The sequence below is a fragment of the Dipodomys spectabilis genome, unplaced genomic scaffold (assembly GCF_019054845.1).
Source record: "Dipodomys spectabilis isolate Male_0828 unplaced genomic scaffold, ASM1905484v1 ptg000001l, whole genome shotgun sequence".
In the NCBI taxonomy this organism is placed as follows: Eukaryota; Metazoa; Chordata; class Mammalia; order Rodentia; family Heteromyidae; genus Dipodomys; species Dipodomys spectabilis.
In genome coordinates, this window is record NW_024870678.1 from 24,147,091 (window position 1) to 24,162,386 (window position 15,296).

The following is a 15,296-nucleotide window of genomic DNA, read 5'->3' on the forward strand; positions in this document are numbered from 1 at the left end:
AAGCATGAGGACTGACAATGGGCAGACTTGTTTATTATTTGTAGAGAAATGATTTTTTTAATGAATTGAAATGGAAGAATTAGTACAGAATATATACCCTTGTATAAGCCCAAATTTGAATATCAGCATATTTGCAATGGGGATCCATTGATATTTCTGTTAAAATGCTTTAGAAAATAGTATCTTGAACCAGGTGTGGTAAACCCACCTGCTCTGTAGATAGAAATAGGAGGATCACAGTCTGAGACCAGCTCCAGAACAGAAAACAAATTTAAAGTGGTTGGAGGTATAGCTTAGTTGGTAGACTGCCTGCCTAGCAAGTATAAGGCCCTGAGTTCAGATCCCAGGACAAGGAAGGAAAGGAAGGAAGGAAGGAAGGAAAGAAGGAAGGAAAGAGGGGGGAAGGTAGGGAGGGAAAAGGAAGGAAGGGAAGAAAGAAGGGAGGGAGGAAGGGAGGGAGGGAGGTGGGAGGGAGGGAGGGAGAGAAAGGAAAAGAGAAGAGTGTCTTGACCATTTAACACCAGCAGAAGAAAGGCAAGCATGACAAGACAATGTCAGCAGGCAACTACAGAATCGATGTGTGCAAGTGTCCGTAAGGTCCCCACTCCTGTGGGAACACACATGTCTGGCTGTCGTGGCAGGTACGTGCTGGTGACAGCGGGCCCGGTGTTCACTGAGGAGATGTGGCGGCTGGCCTGCTGTGCCCTGCAGGATGCCTTCTCTGCCACCCTCAAGCCAGTGAAGGTAAACTGGGAGGAGAAAGCCCCAGTGTTTCTCTTCTTCCCTGCCCCCTGAGGCGCCATCCAGGTAGGCACCTACACGTTCCCTGCCACCTCACACGAACCTTGAAGAGGATGAGAAAGAATTTGGTGGGTCATTGCTTTTGTCCCAGGCCCAGTGGCAAGGCCTGATCCCAGACTGGGCCTGGCACTGTGAACCAGGATACCCCAGTGACCACCTGCTGTTTCCTCTAGGACCTGCTGGGCTGCTTCCACAGTGGCACAGAGAGCTTCAGCGGGGAAGGCTGCCAGGTGCGAGTGGCAGCCCCATCCTCTTCCCCCAGTGCTGAGGCTGAGTACTGGCGCATCCGAGCCATGGCCCAGCAGGTAAGGGCTGCTGGTTGGGTGTTGGGGGCCCAGGTGCATGCTGGGAGTCCTGGAGGTCCTGCATGACCAAACTGCCTTTCTTCCCCTTAGGCAAAGATGTATGCCTCCAGACTCTGACCTCTTGGCTACACTGTGCTTTCCCCACAATGACTTTACCCCAATCAGTAGCATCACTCCTTACTGGGGATGGCCCATGATCAGCCATGGCCAACTCTAGCACCCACATCAACCAGAGTCTTTTTTTTTTAGTTTTTTTTTGGGGGGTCTGGTCATAGGGCCTGAACACTGGGCCTGGGCGCTGTCCCTCAGCTCTTCAGCTCAAGGCTAGCGCTCTACCACTTGAGCCACAGCGCCACTTCCAGCTTTTTTCTTTTTGCTTATGTGGTGCTGAGGAATCGAATCCAGGGCCTCATGCATGCAAGGCAAGCACTCTACCACTGAGCCACCTTCCCAGCCCCCAACCAAAGTCTTTGAGCCCCCAAGACTACATGTCTAACTTGTCTAGGCTACAAAATATTTACAGCTAAACTATACTTTGCCTAAGGATGACAGAATGTATTTGATTTGTTGTTGTTAATGATTTTCTATCCAGAACCCAGACTAACAATTAAAAATGGCTTCCTAATTTTGAGTTGAATGTACCTAATCATGAAAATGTACTCAACTGTTCAGGAGCCATCGTTAACCGATACCTCTTTCCTTTTGAGATGCATACAAAAGGTCACAAACGGCTAGGCACTAGTGGCTCACACCCACAATCCTAGCTACTCAGAAGCCTGAGATCTGAGGACTGTGGTTCAAAGTCAGCCCAAGCAGGAAAGGCCAAGAGACTCTCATCTCCATCTAACCGCCTAAAAACTGGAAGTAGAGCTGCAGTTCAAAGTGGTAGAACACTAGCCTTGAGCAAAAAAAAAAAAAAAAACTCAGGAACAGTGCCCAGGCCCTTAGTTCAAGCCCCATGACCAACAACAACCCAAAAAAGGTCATAAATGTTGGGTTGTATCCTCATAAGTTGCAGAGAATAAATTCTATATGGTTCTCTGGTATAGAAGTATGTGTTCACTTAGTATGTGTCTGTTGGCTTACTGAATCACAGGTCATAGAATATTACCACAAGCTACAAATATCTCCCTAAGTATGCAGGTACAGTATAAGTAAATATCATCCCTAAGTTCATATGTATTCATCACAATGCTATTTATAATAGCAAAAAATGAAACTTTTCATGAACTGAAATTCCCAGCAACCATGGGCTGGCTGAACCCATGATCACATGTTTGACTTGTATCTTCATAAGTAGCAGGACAACCATGAGGGAGGATCCTAAGTTTAGCATAGGAAACTTATTTCACAAATGCAGCCAAGTTCCCGTGGCTCAGGCCTGTAATCCTAGGTACTCAGAAGGCTGAGATCTGAGGATCACGGTTCAAAGCCAACCCAGGCAGAAAAGTCCCTGTGAGACTTTTATCTCTAGTTAACCACTCAAAGACCAGAAGTGGTGCTGTGGCTCAAAGTGATAGAGCTCTAGCCTTGAGCTCAGGGACAGCGCCCAAGTCCTGAGTTCAAGCCCCACAACTGAAAAAAAAAATCAAAAAAGGACAAATGTATATATACTGTCAGCATTGAATTCAATTTGAAAACACAAAGTGACTTAGAAGTTCTATACAAAAGGCTCCTTTTCTCTAGATCTGCTTGAATAAAATGTCCCCCTCCACACAATGATAACCTTAGATCTCCCAAATATCAATGTTAGGGACCCAGCCCCTCCCACACTGGGGGGCTAGAAAGTTTCCTGGGCAGAGTTGACTTCTCAAGGGCTCTGGTAGAAGAACAAGAACTTGCTGCTATGGGCTTCTCACCCCTTCTAGAGCCTGGTTCCTAACATCCCTGGGTGTGGTTACTCTGCAGGGTCTGAAGCAAAGGAATATGTCCCCAGTCCACAGAAGCTGAGGAGAGGAAATGTCATAAACAAAAGGGGAAGCCCCTTCCAGCAGCAAGACTGGCTTAGAAGCTGGTCACTCTTGGCTCACTCCTGTGATCCTAGCTATTCTGAGATCTGAGAATCACACTAGAAGCCTGCCGGGGAAGGGAAGTTGTGATATTGTTAGCATAGAGTCAACAGTCAACATTTTTTACCCTGCTCTAATGATGTGTGTACGTAGTACCCACATATCTACTTATTTAATTCAACAAATATGCTAAGTAAGAAACCAATATCGTCTCCATTTTTTTAGGTAAGGAAATGAATAGAGAATAAGCCTCTAGTCCAGGACTATCCAGCTAGGTAGAAGACGTGCATTTCTGACCTGTTTCTCGGTATACTCTTGCAGGTGTTTATGCTAGACACTCAGTGCTCACCAAAGACTCCAAACAATTTTGATCATGCTCAGTCCTGCCAGCTCATCATCGAGCTGCCTCCTGATGAGAAGCCAAATGGACATATCAAGAAAAGGTATGCATAAATTGCAGATAAGGAAGAAAGTCATTCTCGGTTCTTGCTTATTTTCATCCATGCTTTGGCCAAGAACAGAGCAAACATATTGGAATCACTTAGCAACAAATGTCATGAAAGTGGTTAACCTTCTAACAAAATTCCCCACATTCTATATGAACAGGTTTGTGAAAGCTGCTATAACAAAGTACTACAGGATGGGGAATAAATAGCAGAGAGATCAGAGCCAGAAATCAGAGATTAAGCTACAGGCAGAGTTTCTTTTGATATCTTTCCTTTACAATCGCTTTCAGTGTGTTCAGATTTCCTCTTCTTTTAAAGACAGCAGTCATAGTTGCTTAAGATAGACCCTATTGACTAATTTTTACCTTTAGAGCCCCCTTCTCCAAATGCAGTCAAATTCCGAGGTACCCAGGATTATGACTCAGATGTGAAGAGGATAGAACCCGGCTCTTAAAAGCATATATAATAGAATCCTTTAAAAAATATTATTGGCCACCAGATACTGGCAGCTCACAACTATTATCCTACCTACTCAGGAGTCTGAGATTTGAAGATAGAGGTTTGAACCTAGCCCAAGCAGGAAAGTTTGTGAGAATCATATTGCCAATTAACCACAAAAAGCCATAAGCAGAGGTATAGCTCAAGTTCCAGCCTTGAGTAAAAAATCTAAGGAACAGCATTCAGGCCCTGAGTTCTGGTCCAGGTACCTGCACTGAAAAAGAAAAAAGAATTCACAAAACTGAGGAGGTCAAATCACTTGGTGCTCAAACATTTACATCTAAAACTCCCTTCCCTGGGCCATGCTTTGATTAGAAATGAGTAGGCCTGGTATCTACCTTCTCTCCTGAGGGCCATCTTGGGGAACCCAAATGACTTCACCACTGGTGAAGGAGCCCAGGCCCCATCATCAGGGAATTTTCATCAGCCAATGCTGTTTTCTCACCTAGATTTGTTTTAGAAAGATGTTAATTACCTTATCAACTCATTCCCTGACTTGTCCATGCTGGCCTTACTATACCCATAGCATTAACTCTTCAGTGTTTGACACTCTTCTCCTACACATTCTGGGCACATTGAAGATTGATCAATGTGCACCTGGCACATGAACACTTAATCTTAGAGAAACCAGTTTGGTAGCAGAGCCAAATTTCAATTGGTTGCAAAATGCTTTGGGATTAAGAGAATAGGGTAGAAGGTAGGGGAAAACCCACTTAACATGGAAAGAATTTCTTACTGTCCTGATTTGATAGCTTATTAACTTCTAACTATGAAAGAAAGTGACATGTGTTATATCCCATAAGTATACTCAGTTTTAACATTTTTATAAGACTCATATGTGTTTCCTAAGGTTTGATGATGTCAAATTAGCAGCCTGACTTACATTTTAGGCTTTCAGGATTTATATGTGTGTGTATGCATATATGTATGTATATATGTATATGTGTGTATATATATATATGTATGTATGTATGTATGTATGTATATATGTATGTATGTATGTACCAAGGATTCTACAAGCTGTGATTAAAGTGGAAGTTGGCTCCTTTGGGGTGGGGTGGGGGGGCAGGGAGATTGACACACATCTATTTAGTTTAGAATTTCCCAGGTATCACTGGGAAATGGGTGGTGGCGGCCTCGTTTTTAAAGCATCAGAGGTGGATGGGAGCCGCGAGCCCCCTTTGTTGGCGTTCTCAGCGTTTCTTTCAGGGAGATCGTGGTGAGCTTGCTGTCGCATCAAGTGTTACTGCAGAACCTGTACGACATCCTGTTAGAAGAATTTGTCAAAGGTCCTTCACCTGGAGAGGAAAAAACCGTCCAAGTGCCAGACACCAAGCTGGCAGGCTTCCTCAGATACATCTCCATGCAGAACTTGGCTGTCATCTTTGACCTGCTGCTGGACTCCTACAGGACAGCCCGGGATTTTGACACGAGCCCAGGACTCAAGTGCCTGTTGAAGAAGGTGTCTGGCATCGGGGGCGCCGCCAACCTCTACCGCCAGTCCGCCATGAGCTTCAACATTTACTTCCACGCGCTGGTGTGCGCAGTGCTCACCAACCAAGAGGCCATCACGGCCGAGCAGGTGAAGAAGGTGCTGTTTGAGGACGAGGAGAGAAGCTCGGATTCCTCCCAACAGTGCTCCTCGGAGGATGAAGACATCTTCGAGGAGACGGCCCAGGTGAGCCCCCCACGGGGCAAGGAGAAAAGGCGCTGGCGCGCGCGCCTGCCCTCCCTCAGCGTGCAGCCCGTGAGCAACGCCGACTGGGTGTGGCTGGTCAAGCGTCTGCACAAGCTGTGCATGGAGCTGTGTAACCACTACATCCAGATGCACCTGGACCTGGAGAGCAGCCTGGAGGAGCCGCCCCTCTTCAAGAGCGACCCCTTCTTCATCCTGCCCTCCTTCCAGTCCGAGTCGTCCACCCCGTCCACCGGCACCGAGGGCTTCTCGGGCAAGGACACGCCTTCGGAGGATGACCGCAGCCAGCCCCGGGAGCCCCCGGGCGAGCCTCCGAGCCTCAGGCTGGGCGGCGGGGACCTGCGGATGCCGCCGCTCAGCCCCAAGGTGGAGAAGAAGAGTCCTGGCCGCAAGAAGGAGTGGTGGGAGAATGCCGGGAATAAAATTTACACCATGGCGGCCGACAAGACCATTTCCAAGCTGATGACGGAATACAAGAAGAGGAAGCAGCAGCAGCACAATCTGCCCACCTTCCCCAAGGAAGTCAAGGTGGATAAGAAGGGAGAGCCCCTGGGACCCCGGGTCCCGGACTCCCCGCTGCTCCAGAGACCCCAGCATTTGATGGACCAAGGACAGATGCGCCATTCCTTCAGTGCTGGGCCCGAGCTGCTGCGACAGGAGAAGAGGCCTCGCTCGGGCTCCACCGGGAGTTCACTGAGCGTCTCCGTGAGAGATGCAGAAACCCAGATCCAGGTAGGTCCCTGTAGGCCTGGGGGTGCAGGCAGGCCCCCGGGGTGCAGACAGGACCCCCTGGTGCAGACAGGACTCCATGCAGGCAGGACCCCAGGATGCAGGCAGGACTCCGGGATACAGACAGGACCCCAGGATGCAGACAGGACCCCAGGATGCAGGCAGAACTCTGGGATGCAGACAGGACCCCAGGATGCAGGCAGAACACCAGGATACAGACAGGACCCCCTCATGCAGACAGGATTCCATGTAGACAGGACCCCAGGATGCAAGCAGGACCCCAGGATGCAGGCAGGACCCCAGGATGCAGGCAGAACTCCGGGATGCAGACAGGACCCCAGGATACAGACAGGACCCCCTCATGCAGACAGGACTCCATCATGCAGACAGGACCCAGGTGGCAAGTTCCTGATGGGTCTCCCTTGCAGGGCTTGTGTCTGCATTCAAAGATCCAGTAGAAACCAGATGGGAGGTGGGGGTGGGGGGCAGGTGGAGGGAGGGTACAGAACATGAACTGCAAAGTCAGAGGATGGCCTGAGCTTAAGCTGTAGCATGTCTGGACCAATATAACAGTGAGGAACAAATTTCATTCTCCAACAACTTCAAAAACTAAGTTTCTCTGGTGGAGCAGGCATTACTGAGAATGCGGAGCCCACCTGTACAATTAAACACTACCGCTCATTCAACAGACGATCTTTCACCAGGCACTCGTGGCTGACACCTAGCTGCTCAGAAGGTGGAGATCTGAGGATCAAGGTTCAAAGCCAACCAGGGCAGGAAAGTCCATAATAGTCTTATCTCTAATTAACTAGCAAAAATGTTGGAAGTGGAGTTGTGACTCAAGTGATAGAGTGCTAGCCGTGAGCCAAAAAGTTCAGGGACAGTGCCTAGGCCCTGACTTCAAGCCCCAGCATGGTAATATGTAAAGAAATAAATAAATACATAAATGAGTCAGCACTGGAGGCAGTCCACAGTTCTAAAGCATGACTAAATATTACTAGGTGGTGATTGCAGGGAGTTGTTCTCAGCTCCAGTCTTTCTAATCCAGCGGAGCATGTGAAGATTCTCCCTCTTCAGGGGGTTTTGAATGTGCCTGCTCCTTCCTGTATTTGATATTTGTAATCCTGTGGCTCATCAAAAGTGAGTATGAGAGGAAAATAATGTGGGTGTGGTTTGTTCCATTTGAGAATAGATGAAATAAGAAAACAGAAATGGAAGCATCTGGAGAAAGTCTTTTGAAAATAATCCAAATATTCATTTTAAATTAGAGGTTCCTCTCAAAAACATAGTACGTATATCCAAAGATCGGGACCAGACACAATGCTCACAACTGCAATCCCAGCTACTCAGGAGGCAGAGATCAGGAAGATCATGGTTTAAGGCCAGTCTTGTTCAACCAATGAACTGGGCATGGTCGTGTTCATCTGCAATGCCAGCTATAAGGGAGGCCTTAGGTAGGAGGGTTGTTGTCTGAGGCTGGCCCTGGGGGAAAAAATGTGAGGCCTTTTCTGAAAAAGAATGAAAGCAAAAAGGTCTGAGGCCATGGTTCAATTGGTAGATTAACTTGCCTTTGCAAGCATGAGGCCCTGAGTTCAAACTCTAGTACTGCCAATACTACTGCTAATAATGATCATTAAAGAAGATGATCTGGGATCCTCGGTGTCTTTGAACTTCTATAAGAATATAGTATTAGTATGAACATAACTTTGAAATTAGCATGAATCTTAGAAGTTGCCTTATTTTCCTCTGAAATATCTTGAACACAGAACCAAACTTCAGAATGAAGAATCCTCAAAACTTCAAACAAGGGCTGGGAATGTGTCTTAGTTTGAAGAGTGCTTGCCTACCATGCACGAAGCCCTGGGTTCGATTCCTCAGTACCACATAAACAGCAAAAGCTGGAAGTGGCACTGTGGCTCAAGTAGTAGAATGCTAGCCTTAAGCAAAAGAAGCCCAGGAACAGTACCAAGGCCTTGAGTTCAAACCCCAGGGCTGGCAAAAAAAAAAGAAAAGAAAACAAGACTAGATTGTCTTTTGCATTGTTTAATATTATTAAGTAGTTATACAAAGAGGTTACGATTCCATAAGTCAGGTTATGAGTACAATGTATCCAGGCATGGTAAGATGTATGGTCATTCTTTAACAAATAAGATTCCTGGCAAATCATATACTAAATTGCTTTTTCATGTATTAGCATTTTGTTTAATGATTTTAAAGTTTTCCTAAATTAAGGCAACATTTGTTCAAGTCATCTAGCTATTATAAAAATGACTGATTAAAAGCATCAAATGTCCTATAAAATATAGGGAAAGCAACAGAGTTTTTAATCCAAGCAATTGAATGTGTTATGAGTCTTTTACCATCCTGCTGTATGTGAAGTGAAAACCACCTTTAACTAAAGGTACATGAAATGATTAAAGCCTGAGGAAATCCACCCCACCAACTGGCAGGACTTAACCACAATGCTCAGTGAAATGTGAGTCAGTCAGCAATTCTCTCTAATCCTTTCTCTTAGGCATGGACCAACATGGTGCTCACAGTTCTCAATCAGATTCAGATCCTTCCAGACCAGACCTTCACTGCCCTCCAGCCAGCAGTGTTTCCATGCATCAGCCAGCTCACCTGCCACGTGACTGACATCAGAGTTCGTCAGGCTGTGAGGGAATGGCTGGGTCGGGTAGGCCGTGTCTATGACATCATTGTGTGAAAGACCTGGAGTCCATCCTCAAGAAAACTTGAGAGCAAGGGTTAGAATCTGCCTGCCATAACCCAACTGATCGCATTTTCTCCACCACCAGCCCCAATGAAACTAGATCTCAGAGAACTTGATTTTCTGAAACCTAGTTAAACCAAGCCTTTCCAACCCCTCTTTAACCAATGAGCCTTTGTCTGTTCTGGCTACTGAGGTGATACAGTCACACAAATGATCTGATTTTGCACACTACTAGAGACGAGTCACCATTTCTCAATACATTTCTAAATCTTGAAGTTAACTTCCAAGTACTTTTGCTTGCAAAGTTGCCCCCAAATGGGTCATTTTCTAGGACCACTTCTCTAAGAGCACTACACTGATCCATTTGATCCATCGTTTAAAAATAAATGCAAGCCCTGTGAAAATATCTGCTGGTACGTCAAGCTGATACATAAACACTCAGACCTTTAGTATCAGACATTATTAACTGGGAGAAAATTTATAGAGTGGTTATGGGTTTGGCTGGGAAGAAAACAGCTCTAACGTATTATTAGTGTCATAATCAAGAAACAACTTTCATCATGAAACAGTCAAGAGCATTTCAATGTTGTTCTAAGTTGTTAAGATTTTCAAGTTACTATTTACCAACTTCCCCACATGTAAGGTACAGGTGTGCCTTTATGTCTGTGTTTCTAAAGGAAGAAAATTCTTTCCTATGGGGTTTTAAGTCTGTGGCTTATGAGGCCTTGGACACAGGCACTCAGTGGCACTGGCTGGCATATTTGTTGGGAAAAGACACAAGACTGCCCATCTAGCCTGTGTGTCTCATTAGTCTGCTTCTGCTCCCAGAGCAGACCAGGAAAGGAAAGAAAAATGGTGCCTTAGTCTTTCATTGCACATTTCTATGTCCCACAGTTATCCTGATGTTAAGGTACAATACTTGGCTTTTAAGATGATAAAATATTCAGATGCAATTTATTTTATGCCACTATCCTTGAAGGAAAGGAACACATCCAGTGAGCAGACTTCTCAGGGAAGGGAGCAAGAAGTTCCAGAGAAACGGCTGGAAGGGGTGGGATAAGGGATTGAGATGGAATCGTTGCAAAACTTAAAATCTGACACCATAATTGTGAAATTGAGGTGTCAGTTATACAAGCTCTAGACTCAGAAGAAACTAACAGTAAAAGGGAGGGGACACAATGGACTTTAAAACAACTAATTTTTTTCTACTTCTCTCTAGCAAGTAAATTTACTCTATATTTTAAGCCTTTTTATTCAAACCAAAATTTTAAGTAGCTCTTTCCCTTAGGAAAAGAAGTTATTAGAAATAATTTTGAAATACATTGTAGTATATGTGTGGAGGGATGTGTATATATGTATATATACATATGCATAAACATATATGTGTATATATATATGTATAGATATATACGTACATATATATGGGAGTAACTGGGCTGGATATATACATGCATGTGTGTATTTATATATACATACATGCATATATATATAATTAGTTGTTGAGGATTGAACCAGGGCCTCACACATGTTTAAATACATGCTCTACCACTGATTTATTCCCTCAGCATGTACAATAACATATTTTCTATTTCTTACACAGTAATAATGGTTGAACCTTTTCTGTCAAGCACACTTACATACATTCTAGAATTCACTCCTAAAGCATATACGGTAACTTTCCAGTGCCTAAAAAATGTATTCCCAGGTCATCATTTAAAAATGAAGCATCAATTCTTTAGCTTGAAGTAAGGATTTAAAATAAATTGGCCTTTATCCAGTGATTATACACTTTGCCCTCCTTTAGAACAGTCTACAAACTATCTACAAAGTGAAGAGCAAGAAAGGGCCCTCTGACTTCTTTAGGTGATCAAGAAGGAATCCATCTAAGAAATCACTACAGAATCTAAGGGACACTTTTCTAGTTTTATAAGATACTCCTTTGCCTTTAGCTTTCACTCATTAAGTAGTGATTTCAGTGTAGAAACAGATCAACCATTTGTTTTACATTTTTGCAGGCCTGAGACTTGAAGCCAGGTCCTCACACATACTACACAAGTGCCCTACCACAAGTATTTATTCTTGAGATAATTCATCATTAGGATAACAAGCTTATTCTGTCTACAAATGGCATTAGGTCTCTACACAATGCCCTCCTGCAACAGAAGCAGCTTGCTTATGTTGTTGTTTCTTTTCATAGTTTCTTTGAGGTTCACATCTTGGTGAGCCTAGGAGTACTTTACTGGGAGTACAATTTACAATTTTACTGAGATTAAAAGTTAGAGCAAAGCAATATACAGAGTTCAAGTGTTTGTAAAATTGTTTCCATGTAGCAATTTTTCATGAAAGTGTCCCAGAAATATACTAATGTCTATGGGAGAATGAATTCTGATTTCTAGATTCTCAGTTAAGAGATCCAAGGCTAGCTTATGTTTCCCTCATAGTGTGTCCAAATACTCTTCTTCTTACAGGTCCCAATAGTAAATGTGGTGGTGGCTTGGGTCAAATGGTAGAACACCTGTCTATTAAGAATGAGACCCTGAGTTCAAACCCTACTATTACACACACACACACACACACACACACACACACACACACACACACACACAGAATGAAAACAGAATCCAAGTAATGGTGGTCCGTGCCTATAATCCCAGCTACTCAGAAAGTGGAGACAGGAGGAAGCTGAACTCAAGGTCAGCCAGAGAAAGGGTACATGAACCTATCTCAGACACACAAAATGAAAAAGATAAAAGAGGGGAGAGGTGACACTGTTCAAAAAGAAATGTACTTATTACTTGGCTTATGTAACTGCAACCCCTCTGAACATCACCTTTATGGGGTGGGGGTGGGGAGAAAGAACGAAAGGCCTGAGGACACAATCCAAACGGTAGAGTACTTGGTTAATATGTGTGAGGCCCTAGTTCAATTCCCAATACACACAAGAAAAAAGTGAATTTAAAAACTAAGAGGACGATTAGGCAGCGCCCCAGGCCCTTAGCCTGCAGTTTTGTGAGGGGGTCCTGGTCCCCCTCTCAGGATCTGGTCTCCAGCCCAGTCCCAGTCCCACATTGCCCTTCAGCCCAGAGCCATAGCTGCTGTTCTGTGCACTCCTGAGCTGACTAACGTCATGTCCACCTCAGATTTCTACCAGAAAAGTAGCCTCCTAGGGACATTTTCAATTTCCAGAAAGAAATACAAAACAGTCTTTAGTGAGGGGGGCTTCAATGGACTCCTCCTGCCAGTGGAGAAGAAGGAGGGTGATTAGCAACTCATGGTAGAATGACCCTTCATGACTTTCTGTCGGTTCCACTCACTGTTCTGATGTCTGGCCAGCATCCAGTGTCACAGTAAATGCTTCCCCTCTCCCCCTTCCTTCACTTTGCCCCATAGTCTTTAAAAATACTAGGTGTTGTTGGGTACTGGTGGCTCATGTCTATAATCCTAGCTACTTAGAAGGCTGAGATCTGAGGATTATGGTTTGAAGCCAGCCTGGGCAGGAAAGTCCATGAGACTTTTATCTACAATTAACAATCAGAAAACCAGAAGCGGAGGTGTGGCTCGGAAGTGGTAGAGTGCTAGCCATGAGCACAAAAGCTCAGGGACGGCACCCAAGCCCTGAGTTCAAGCCCTAGGACCGACAAAGAAATACAAAGTGTTTTTCTCCTCACCGTCACTTTTCAGATAGCAGTAAGATCTGAATCTAGGCTGCCTTTTGAAGTTAAAAATCATTATTAATATTATATAGACACAAATCTAAGCAGAACAAGATTTTACACATTGCTTTTGTATTTCTTGTGCTGACTACCAACAACATATGACCAGAAGTTGAGGTTTTTCTCTTGTTACATTCTAGTAAAGTCACAGCATAAAACAAGTTCTGAAAGAGTCCAAGTCTTCAGTGAAGGAAGGACCTGACCAAGCATCTTTACTCTTTCCCAGAGTCCTGCTTGCTCTTAAGAACATCAGGATTGAGGATGGGCAGCTCACAGAGCCCTGCCTAGCTCCTGCGCCTCCACACGAGCTGTAAAACTTGGTTAGGCCACCTCCTCACACCCTCTTATTACTCTCTCCCCTTGTATTCCAGCCTTTTCCATAGTAACATATTTTACCAATCTTAGACCATTTAATAACTGGCCAGTAAGGCCCCAGGAAAAATTAAAATACTTTAAATAAGCTGGATGTTGGTGGACCCACATTTGCAATCCTTGCTTCTTTGGAGACTGAATCATGAGGATTTGGGTTTGCGTCCAGCCCAGGTATATAGGTAAGATCACTCCCACAAACATACTCATTCAGAAGATGACCACATGGTGCATGTCAGTCATCTTAACCATTTGGGAGGCTAAGGTTGAGAGGATCTTGTTACAGGCCAGCTGAGGCCGAAAAGTTTTCCAGATTCAAACAAACAACAATCAATCAATCAATCAATCAATAGGAAGATTGTAGTCTAGGTACAAGCTTTGGACAAGAAGCTGGAGGAGGGGCTCAGCACAAAGTGCCTACTTAGGAATTACAAGGCCCTGAGTTCAAGCCTCTCTCTCTGTCTTTCTCTCTGTCTTTCTCTCTCTCTGTCTTTCTCTCTCTCTCTCACCCCCCTCTCTCCCCCATCTCTCTCTCTCTCTCTCACACACACACATACACACAGACACACATATCTTAAATTATTTTTTAAGAGAAGCAAATATTTTATTTAAACCAGTTGTCCAGTCACAGTTTATCCAAATGAACTTAAATTATTTTGACTTGAGACTTCCTGGTCTGATGATCACTAGGCTTCTTGTTTGCTTTCAGGAAAACGCTTATACAGAGGCAGTGGAGACAGTCTAATAGGCTTACTAGGGAGACAATGCCGTTACAAATAAATAACCCTGACCTCCCCCAAATATTTCACAATACTGCTTATGCAGTGTCAGTCCCATCAAACTAAACAGAATGAAGACCTTTGTCTAGAAACCATAACAACAGTAAGAAGTGATAGCAAGAAGGTGGTATGTCGAGTGTCTGTGACCTGGACCTCCTTACAATAACCTGGTAAAATACGAAGTATTTTTCTCATTTCTTTTTCATATGCGATTACAGGGCCATAGGGGTTGAGATCACAAATGAAAGGCAAAGTTGGTTGTAAAAGAAGTGTCACTAGACTCAAAGACCATACTCGTTCTTAGATACCAGGCTCTAGGTCCACATAATAAGCTCTCTAGTATGAAAGGAAAGTCTCAGGGAGCAAAGCTGATAAAATAATTATTTGCTTGATAGTCCAGATCTGTCTGGGATGTTATGAGATTTATTTTAAAATAAGACTTGAAAACAATGTGTTGATAAATACATTGCACACAACTCATTTTTAGAAGTTGAAAGATAAAGGAAATCAAAATCTAAACTTGAATCTCAAAGTGAGCATTGAGTATTACTATGAAAGACTCACAGAATCAGGGAAAAAATGGTGGAACATCACTTCTCGTGGCCAGCAATTAATACAGAAAAACATAGCAATCTAAAATAACATGCATAATTCATAAACCTTCACAAATACCATTTAATCAGCAAAGTGCCCTGTAGCCAGCAGTGCCTCTTCGCTTGTTTCTCTGAGAAGTGCTGAAGTTACAGGTCGTCATCAGAGTTTGAGGACATGCCAAATCAATCACCATTTTCCAAAATGGAATTTCTCTGACAAGGAAGCAACTGGCTAGTCAAGAATGATGAAAAGTCCAGGTACTGAGGGCATCGGGACAGTATCCATAGTAACCATGTGCCATCACACCTCAACATCTCTACCTGTTGTATAGACAAGGAGACAGGCCGAAATGCCAGAATCCTGCAGCAGGCTGAGGGCAAAACTGAAATGTACTAGAGTACCACTTCCTTGAGCCTTGCCAGTTCCAGTGTGGCCTTAGAGAAGCAAAAGAACATTTGTAAGCACTTTTTAACAAAAACATGAGCTTGATATTGGGAAAGATTTATAAAATTGGTAAATAATTCAACTTATCATTATGCCTTCTTTAAAAAAAAAAGTTCCCTTTATTCATTAGTGGAGCAATCTAGAAAGAATATTTGTTTAAAAACTCCCTTCTCTGGCTGTATTGTAGTCTTTATGTTTGA

The 15,296-nt window shown here is 44.0% G+C and overlaps 1 protein-coding gene across 1 annotated transcript in view; it reads left to right on the plus strand.

The window, feature by feature from the left end:
* Arfgef3 (ARFGEF family member 3) overlaps positions 1–10,228 on the plus strand; it is a 116,843-nt gene extending 106,615 nt beyond the window's left edge. Inside the window, exons 30-34 of the mRNA XM_042685993.1 lie at positions 642–744; positions 975–1,106; positions 3,437–3,558; positions 5,257–6,487; positions 9,000–10,228. Of these exons, the coding sequence (XP_042541927.1) occupies positions 642–744; positions 975–1,106; positions 3,437–3,558; positions 5,257–6,487; positions 9,000–9,191 (1,780 nt within the window). The 3' untranslated portion in view covers positions 9,192–10,228. The remainder of the gene's footprint in view (positions 1–641; positions 745–974; positions 1,107–3,436; positions 3,559–5,256; positions 6,488–8,999) is intronic.
* The last annotated feature ends 5,068 nt before the right edge of the window (positions 10,229–15,296 follow it).